General features: G+C 36.6%; 1 protein-coding gene across 1 annotated transcript; it reads left to right on the top strand.

Annotated features, from left to right (window-relative positions):
• The first annotated feature begins 2,080 nt into the window (after nucleotides 1-2,080).
• On the top strand, nucleotides 2,081-4,430 carry LOC110900436 (probable inactive protein kinase DDB_G0270444). Its single transcript, XM_022147326.1, has 2 exons — nucleotides 2,081-2,669; nucleotides 2,755-4,430. Exons 1-2 carry the CDS (start codon nucleotides 2,081-2,083, stop codon nucleotides 4,428-4,430), a joined length of 2,265 nt encoding a protein of 754 aa, XP_022003018.1.
• Nucleotides 4,431-9,911: the final 5,481 nt, after the last annotated feature.

Genomic DNA, 9,911 nt, shown 5'->3' with positions numbered 1-9,911 from the left:
TTCAGATTCACAACCTGATGCAAGTTGCAGGAAGTTGTTCTGAACTGAAAAACAAGTTGGGAGCTAATCTTGATATAAACAAAGAAAATAAAAAGTCAAAATGCAAGTTCATTAAGTTGAAACTTGTAAAATTTTCAGAAAAATGGTTAAAATATCAGTTTGTTTTTGCTTCGAGTCAACCAAGGTCATTAAGTTGAACTTGGTCGACAAATTAAGTACCTAGGGTCATTAGCTTGGACCTAGATACTTAAGTGGATTTCTCGAACACTGATAATGTGCAAAAGGTCATAAAGTCAAAACGCTTTGAAAGTTAAAGTTCCATGAATCGAACAGGCCAGCCGATCGGCTGGACCAGCCGATCGAACTGCCTAGCCGGTTCCTTGACACACTATAAATAGGAGTTCAATGCTTCATTTGTTCTCAGCCGATTCACTGATAACACTAATTTCATTTGATCTTCATCTCTCTTTGCAACAATATATTTGATTTGTTGGCTCACTCATCATCTCAAATGGCAAAGGTATGTTTTTCAACATCAAAATCTTTGAAATCCTTAGTGTTCTTCATGTTCATATCTGTCGGTTCCTTTGATCTCAGATTTAGGAAGATTTAGGATGTTTTGATGAAATCTAGTTATAGGGTTTTGTTCGCAATGCAAAGATCTTTAAGTTTACCGGTTTAATTTCAGAAAAATCATGCTAAAACTTGATAGATCTAAGATTAAATCATTACGGCAGTCGGCATGTTCTTTGTTAGATTAGACTCTGTTTAGGTCGAATTAGACAAGAATGAACATAGGGTTTTGATCGCTACAACATTAGGAACATGGATCTGTGCTCAATTTGTGATAATTAGCATAAATTTTTGAATCATTAGTTCATGTTCATAAAACTGTTCTTCATCGAAGATGCCAGCCGATCGGACAGCAATCATAATGTGTTTTAGTTGTTGTTGCATTAGGTAGTTCATGTCTTGAAAATGTGCTTTGATTGTGCTAAATGCTTGGAATATGGTTTCGCATTGTGCTAGCCGATCGGCTAGACCAGCCGATTGAATAGCAATGTGCTAACCGATCGGCTAGACCAGCCGATCGAGTAGCAATATAGATCATGTGTGAGTGTTGAGATTGTTGGTAGTTCAATATTGTTTCCTTGAAAAGTGTGCTAAATGTTGCCTTGAAATCTGTGTGTTTGAATCATTTGAAGAATACTGTTTGGTCATAGCATTGCCAGCCGATCGGCTAGACCAGCCGATCGAACAGCAATGACAACATTATCAGCCGATCGGCTAGACCAGCTGATCGAACAGCAATGTGCCAGCCGATCGGCTGGACCAGCCGATCAAACAGGAATTGCTCTTCTATTGAAAAACTTTTGTTAATCAATAGGGCAGCATTACTTGTTGAAAGGATAAGTATTCTTTACACACTTAGAATTCTGTGCATAAGTTTGTCAGCCGATCGAAGAGCATTTGCTAGCCGATCGGACACCATATATAAGAACTTCTTTGTCACATTTTGTCAGCCGATCGGCTGGACCAGCCGATCGACCAGGAACTGTCACTATAATCATTCTCAGCCGATCGAACAGTAATGCTCTTCGATCGACCAGACCAGTCGATTCTGTAGTGTTGTCACATAGAAATTTCAAAGTGTTAGAAAAATTTTTAGAATTTTCATATTCTTGTTTGAATAATCTTCACTGAATAATTTTTACAGGGACGAGGAAAAGAGAAAGACAAGAGTCATAACATACCCTGTGAAATTGATTCTGAATCAACCACTGGTACTGTGGTAGAAAAGATGGCAACATTTTTGAGAGAGAGCAGAATAGCTAAAGCTATGTCTTATAAAACTGTGATTTATGAATCACATGTTAGAACATTCTGGAACACTGCTAGATATGAAGATTCAGACAAGATGATACATGCAGTATTAAGAAAGAAAGATCAGGCTGGAAAGGATATAGATGTGGAGTTTAAGTTTGATGTAGGAGATGTGAGGAGAGTTCTAGATTTACAAGATTCTGACAATGATCCAACAATCATGTCTTAACGTCTTGTAAAAGGTTTGTGGTGTAGAATGGGATTCACTGGAGTCATAAATGGAAAGATGTACAAAAGATGCTTCTCCAAAGCATATAGGTACTTAATACACTGCATGATACACTCAATGGGACATAGAAAAGGAGCATATGATGAGGTTGCTGACTACATCATGAATATGATAACAAGCTTGGTGCTAAACAGAAGGTACAACATTTCACAAGTGATCTTTGAATACATGAAGGAGAATTGTGAAGCTGGAGCAGATAAGTACATCATGTATCCTAGATTCATCATGATGTTGCTAAATGACAAAATCAAAGATCTTCCGAAGGATTGTGAGGATGTGATGGAGATGAGTGTTGTAAATAAGACAACAATAGGAAGAGTTACAAAGGATAAGGATGAGAAAACCAAGCAGATGATTTGCATAATTAAAGATAAAGCATATGTTGCTCCTGAAAACGATAAATGGAGACATGACGACAGCAACTCAGACAATGAAGATTCAAAGATGAGTGAGATGGTTGAGAAAAAGACTAGGTGGTGGCATGTTAGAGATGGAAAAACGAAAAGGACACCTAAGTCATCCCCTACGGTTGTTATTCCTAAAGAAGGAGAAAAAGGTATAGTAAAAGGGGGAGCATTAAGACAGTTAGATCACATATGATTTAAATGTTACTAATCTTGTTGTCTATGTTTGTCTTGTAGGGTCTTCTGGAGAGCCGCAGAAGAAGCTAGTGGATGAGACAGTTCTAGAGCCATCTGTGGTGATTGAACAAGGTGCTGATTTGTTAAAGCAATCTTTGGAAAGCTATCTGAAAAAGAACGAAGAAGTTGCAGCACAACAAGCTCTAGGAACAAGTGCTCATGCTGAAAAGGTTACAAGGGTTCAACCAGATACAGAAGCTTTAAGGAGTTCAAGTGATGGAGATTCTGAAGCTACTCAATCTGAATCTGAATTAATTCCTGAAACTGTTGGTAAAGGAAAAGTTCAGTTGAAGAAAAGACCGTCAAAGAAACAAAAGGGTTCAGATGAAGAAGATTCTCCTTACGATCCTGAAAAGTCAAAGAGACAGAGAAAGAAACGAAAGGCAGCTCCAGTGGGTGTAATTCCCAGAAATGTCAGATCAAAGAAATCAGGAGCTGAATCACAAAAAGATAAAGAAGGAAAGGCAGCTCAACATGTTCAGAAAGAAAAATCACCAAGTATTGATGTTCCAAAAGAACCGGAGGTGAAAACAAAAGAAGTTCCAGTTGTGGAAACAGAAAAGAAGACAAGTGATGATGATTATGTAGAGATCACTGGATTCAGAGCTGCTAGTCCAAAACCTGCTCAACAAGAGATTCGTCAGTCATCACAACGGAAAGTAAAAGACTTTAACTTTGATTTTCATAATATTGGCTCGGCTACTGGTATTTTCTCTGAAGATATGCTTGAAGGTGAAAGTGATATGTTCAATGATCAGGCGGTTAAAGATCTAACTAAGAAAGTTAAAGAACTGGAAAAAGAGAAAGCAAAAGCTGAGGAAGAACGTAATATGCTGAGAAGTCAAATTGATGAATTGATGGAAGCTCACGATAAAATAGTTGCAGCATTGGTTGAAAAGGAGAAAAGAATGAATCAAATGAAGGATGAGGCCGAGGGTAATTCTAAAGTGTTTGAGTCGTTAACACAAGAGATATCTTCTTTGAATGCCAAGACAAAGGACTTGGAGAATGTGAATCAAACGTTAAATCAGCTTCTTAATGAGCTGAGTGAAGCTTTGTCTAATGAAATGAAGGCAATGAAATTAGAGATGGAGGCTATGAAAGCTGATAAAGTAATGAAAGATCAACAACTTCAGATGCTGGTTGCTGTGGTTGAAAGTCATTTGAAGATGAACATTCATGCTGCATTTGACGAAATTGATGTGATAAGAGCAAACGAAAGGAGATTGGAGCGTGAACGTCAAATGGCTGAAGAAGCAAATCTAAAGAACAAAGGAATAATTGAAGAAGTTGAGATAGTCGATGCATCTTCAAGTCAACCAGAGGTTGGAGGTTCTTCTTCGCAACCTGATATTGAAATGATTGAAGAGGTTGAGGTTCAAGAACAAGAAGTTGTTGAAGATGATCAAGAGATGGTTGAAGCAGAAGCTCAAGAGCCTCATGAACCAGAATACTTGATTGTTGGTGAACCTATTGAGCCTATTATTGCTGAAAATGTCCTTCGAAGAGTTGAAATTATTCAAAGAAGAAGAAGAGCAAGGGAAGTTCTACTGCTGGAGTATACAACTGACAAATTTGTGTTAGTTGGAAATGCTTACCCTGTGCCATATAATTCTAAAGAAGTGGCAAAGTTGCTAAAGTTTATGGATCTAAAAAGAAAAGGAAGGATAGCATGAGGAGAGATTGTGGATGAAGATTCTGATAGAGAGATGTTTGGAGATGATGAAGAAGAAGATGATTCTGATGATTCTGATGATAAAGATGATAAAACTGATGATAAGTCTGATAAAGATGACAAAGGCGATGACGACAATGATCAAGGTGCTTCGGGTTTATTAATCAGTGAACCAAATATTCAAGAAAGAGTGGATGAGCTGATGAATAATGAAATAAATGAGCAAGAGGATGAAGTTAATCATGAAGCATCGTCGTCTGGAAAACAACCTGTTGATCAGGTACTTCTTTCTAACCCTACTGTCATTTACTTATCTGGTAAACAACAAGGAGAAGTAGAGGTTAAAAGAACACGGGCTGAAATGTTTGAGGAATTGGGTTTGGAAGATGGAAAATTTAAATTTGATATCGAAGATGAAATTCCTCATTCAACTGTAAAGGATTTCGAGCCTAGATACCCTCATGAAGCTGATCATTATGATGAAGTGATTGTTGAAAGTGCATCTGATTCAGAAGAAGATAAGGTGGATTTTCATTATGAAGGTGAAGATGTTGCATTCCCTACTTTCACAGAGTTATTTCAAGAAAAGAATGAAGATAAATTGAGAAGAAAGATTGAAGAAAGGGTTGCTACAACAGATATTCCTGAACCAGTTCCTAGAGAAATAACAGCTGAAGAAAGAAAACGATGGTTCAAGAATATGCCGAAAGAAAGAAAGACTCTCAGGGCTCTTCAATATTTCACTCATAACAAAGATCTTTCTTGGGGAGATATTTTAGCTTGGGGATATCTGGAAGACTTGAAAGTTTATGCAATCAGAAGGGAGCAGGGTGTACAGTACTTTGAATTCTTAGCTGATATAGCTACTTTACCCTGGTGGGACGTAGATGAGTTGGTGGTTACAAAGAATATCAAGCAATACTACTACGGTCCAGAAGTTCGAGAACGTGATCAGGATTTGTGGAATTACATCAAATGGCAAGCAAAGAACAATTATCCAGATTGGAAACCACAATATCCGAAGCAGATTGTTACTTACTTGGAGAGTGGAGAAAAAGACATTACGTTAGATGTGAAGCCTCCAAGATGTTTGAAGAATATGCCACTCAGAGCCATTGAACAAGATTTCTACGATCTATTTCAAGCTTGGCTATATAATCCCTCTACAGCTGAAGCAGTTATTTCTTTGTTTGACAAGACCACTGGAGAAGGACGAAGAATAAGTATTTTGGATCCTATGTGGTTGGTCAACTGTTCGAAGAAAGATATAGATTGTCTGTTTGTCAACAAGATAATCTATGATAAGAAAGACAAAGAGATAGCCATGCAGTATCCAGGCGTGATAGATGTTTGCTTCGCAAAAGAAATCAATTCAGGGAAAAATTGGAAGACAAAATGGAGAGATCTTGAAGTTGATGAATTTCTGAAGGTATACAAGCGAAGTCAAAGACAGAAAGAGATAGCTAGAAAAGCTGCAGAGAGGGGAAGAAGAAAACTTGGGTATGTGCCGCCTACAGATCAAACGCCTATTGAATCTGAAGAGAAAAAAAAATTCCAAAGTGGGAACGAAAGCGTGATGGCGACCCAGAATACCGAAAGTGGTGGATAAATGAGGGCAGGCATAAAAGAAGGAAAATGTTAGAGGAACGAGCTGAACAGAGAAGACAAAAGGCTAAAGAGAGGAGACGCAACATGAGGAAATAAAGACTATGTTGGAAGGAACTACAGCTACATCCGAGGGGGAGTCTGTTAGTGCAATAACGTCTGTAGTTTCCGTCAACATGTAGTCGTATTTTGTATAGTTGTATGTATGTTTTGTTTGTGTGTATGTAAAGCAGGACAGAATCGGTGAAGTTTTTGTTAAAGTGTTGTTGATGCCAGCCGATCGGCTAGCCCAGCCGATCGGACAGCCCGGCCGATCGAGCAGGCTACTCGATTGGTTAGCATTGTTAGCCGATCGGCTAGCCCAGCCGATCGGCCAGCACTCTCTTATTCTGTCCTTGCCTATAAATAGCCGGTAGGTTAGTTTATTTAGAACCTTTTGACACTTTCACTTGCTACCTACCTTTTGTATGTCTGAGTTCGTTCTGGTTCCTATACACTTTCACATCATTCAATAGAATCTCAGACGGTGATTCAGAGTAGAATATTGTCTTTGTATATCTACCACGTGATTACATGAATTCCGCGCATTAATCACTTTACGATTCAACTACGTTTAAGAACAGGAAGATCCCATCAGAGGGACCAATAGATTTATGCTTAATGACTGTGCTTAATTACAACCGTACATTTAAACTGCTTTCTGATTTATGTTACATACATACATACATGTGCATCACATTTTATACTGTCACTCCATTTATTACACACAAACTTTAGCGACAAACTTGATGCACAAAGCACAGTTAGCACTGTGAGCGGATAAACCATAAAAACATGCTGACAATGCCAGCACCTAGACAGACAATGTCATTGAGGCCAGTATGAGCCAGGGATAGATTATCACACTAGGGTAGTGTGTAGGGAAGTGAGGACCATTAAACTTCGTCACTAGGTGATAGATATAGTGCCGGGAAGTGCCTAAAACATACTTTAAATGCAGAATTCTGCACTTAATAAACAAAATTCAGCATTTAACTATGCTAGCAATGTGCAAAAACTTGGCAAAATAGTCCTAGATACTTTCCAAAGTGTTGGGAATTAAATGTGTCATTAAAAGTAGTATAAAAGACACTTTAAAGGTTAATTTAGCACTTTAACGGACAACACCAAACCGAACAACCGGACTTTACCCGGAACATAAAAATATTGCCAAACACATTGTTTTTACTTTTCTAAGCTAGTTAGGGTCCCCGAACACCCTAACACACCTTATATTACATAACACATCCTAACATACTAAACTAAACACTTTAAACTTAACTGAATTGTAACCATAACATTACAACCCAACCCCATACCCCCTTCCCGCCAATTGACGGTTACAAGGTGTGGGGGACACCCCCACATTCTTTTCATTATTTTAATGGGTTATGTTGGAGGATTAGAAACATTTTATATGTTGGATAAACATGGAATTTGGTTTATAAATTAACACATGAGGTCTTCACATTCTCTCATCAAACACCCATCAACAAGCTCCAAACTCTTCTCCTCCTTCCTTGTTTCGGCCGCCACCTCCATCCACCATACCACCACCATCAACCTTCCATTCAAGCATTCTACATACATCCAAGGGTGCAAGAAGTCCAACAAGTAAGCTTGGTGCACTCGGAAGCTCAAGGACCGCTCTTATTTTCTTTTGTCCACCACTTTTACGCTTTGAAACTTCCCTAGCCTTGTGCTAGTGGTAAGTGCTTTAAATCATCATCTTGTTCTTATTTTTGGTGGTTAATAGTTGAAAGAATGATAAATATTAAGAAACCCCAAAGAACATAATCAAAGTCTATGAACATAAAGGATAAAGAATGGATAAAAGATGAAGTAGCGTTAGAATGATGTTGAAATCATGTTGTTCTTGTGTTGTTATGATTATTGGATGATGTTTGTTAGTAAAAGTAAGATGGTTCATCATCTAAACTTGCTAGACCATGTTTAAGAACATGAACTAGCAAGATGTAAATATTAGAGATATGAAGGATGATGAAACCATCCATACATGAACCTTGAACTTGAATAAATACAAGTTTTCTTGAAAAATAAAGTTATAAACTTGTAGATCTAAAGATCTATGAGTGGGTTTTTGAAAGAACCAAGGGAGAAATACTAGTTTTGTTAAAACCCGGATCTTATATGAACTAAAAACATTTTTAGAAGATAAACAAGTGTATGAACACTTGTGTAACAAGAAAATTCCACAAAGAAATATTTTTGGAAATCATGACTAGAAGTTGTGAAAATGCATATTCTTTAAAAAATAAAGTTTTTAAGAAACTAATCTTATTTTTACAGATAACAAGACCTACTAAGCATGTTAGTAACTTACTACATATTTTTACAAACTTTCAAGTTCATGAGTTTATGGTTTAGGCTTACGTTTGTCAAGATTAGTGATTAAAGATTGTATAGTGTTGATTGTTAATTGTTTGATTGATTTTACAAAAGAAAATGATATGCTAGTAAGCATGTACACCTCCATTTACAAAGAAAACTCTGGCGAAATTTTTCTAAAATATCAACACTTAGAGAATATTTTTCTAAACAAGAGATACAAGTATATTTATAACTTGTGTTTCAAATGTAAACTTTGCCGTAAATTTTGTTACGAAATACAAAGTCTCGGAGGTTGATTTTCATAAATAAAACTTAATAAATATATATTTAGAATATATATTTTATACTAAAACTCTTGTGTGAATATTTGCTTGTTTTGTAAACTAGTTATATTATTTTTAGGGTAAAAATAATATAACTTATGGTATCACGAGATTACGACCCCTAAAATAATACCGAAGCTTTCGCAAAATAAATAATATAAGTTACACAAGTATTGTTATAATACGAAACACTAAAACGTAACTTACGTGGTATTTCGGAAGAATACTCTTATACGTATATTTTTGGTAGAATATTATTTTGGAAAATTTATGAAGTAAAATATAATATTTTTGGGAAAAATATATATATTTTGAGAATTAAGATGTTTTAGACAAATGATTTAAATATATTTAAGTGAGACTTGAAATATATGGTTTTGGAAAAATATGTTGGGAATATATTAACATATTTTTATTTAGAACAATACACCAAAATACGGCGCCATTACTTGGCGAGTTATACAAATACAAAAAACGAAAATACATGTATAAGATACCCCCATCCTTGGGAAGGAAATACGAAGTTAAAATACTTGAGAAGTATTAATACAGAGATACTGCATAAACAATTATTCCAAACTAAGTATAATTATTATAACTTGGAATAATAACATAAACGTAACCCAAAGACACAAATACTAAAACAAGGCACGACCCGTTCGTCTAATAGACGTTAGTACACTGTAGGTAGTCGTGTTGGCTGAAGGGACTTGGGTTACACATACTGAGGACGCAATACTGTGAGTTTATGTCCCCCTTTCTCTTTACTGTTTCCAGTTTTATACTTCGGGGGTGAAATACATGCGACAATTATTACAAACATTTACTTACATGGTATGATTAGCTTAAGGAGGGTTTATACTACTTAGATCATGTGAGTGGGTAGGTAGAACTTAAGGCCATTAATCCTCATTGTAGGACCTAGGGACATGAGTGATAGATCTATTTGGGTGTAGCGAGCCCCACACTCCTGAGTCCGCTGAATGGACCATGAGGTGACTATGTGCCCGACGCACAAATCCGCTAGGTTTGAGTCTTCCTGCATCACTTCACACATATCATTGGCTTTGCAACCCAATGGTGATCTCTTTTTCCTTAAATGCTACATACCAGGGATTTTAATACATACAATCACATTATAAAGGTTTATACATACTCACATA

Source organism: Helianthus annuus, chromosome 7 (assembly GCF_002127325.2).
Source record: "Helianthus annuus cultivar XRQ/B chromosome 7, HanXRQr2.0-SUNRISE, whole genome shotgun sequence".
Taxonomy (NCBI): Eukaryota; Viridiplantae; Streptophyta; class Magnoliopsida; order Asterales; family Asteraceae; genus Helianthus; species Helianthus annuus.
The sequence above is the reverse complement of the archived record's forward strand: the minus strand, read 5'-3'. Positions and strand labels throughout refer to the sequence as shown.

Excerpts from the sequence above, each read along its gene's own strand:
- LOC110900436 (XM_022147326.1), top strand. The coding sequence starts at position 2,081 with ATGGGATTCACTGGAGTCATAAATGGAAAGATGTACAAAAGATGCTTC. Across the intron at positions 2,670-2,754 it reads TCCTAAAGAAGGAGAAAAAG|GGTCTTCTGGAGAGCCGCAG; the intron begins GTATAGTAAAAG and ends TTTGTCTTGTAG.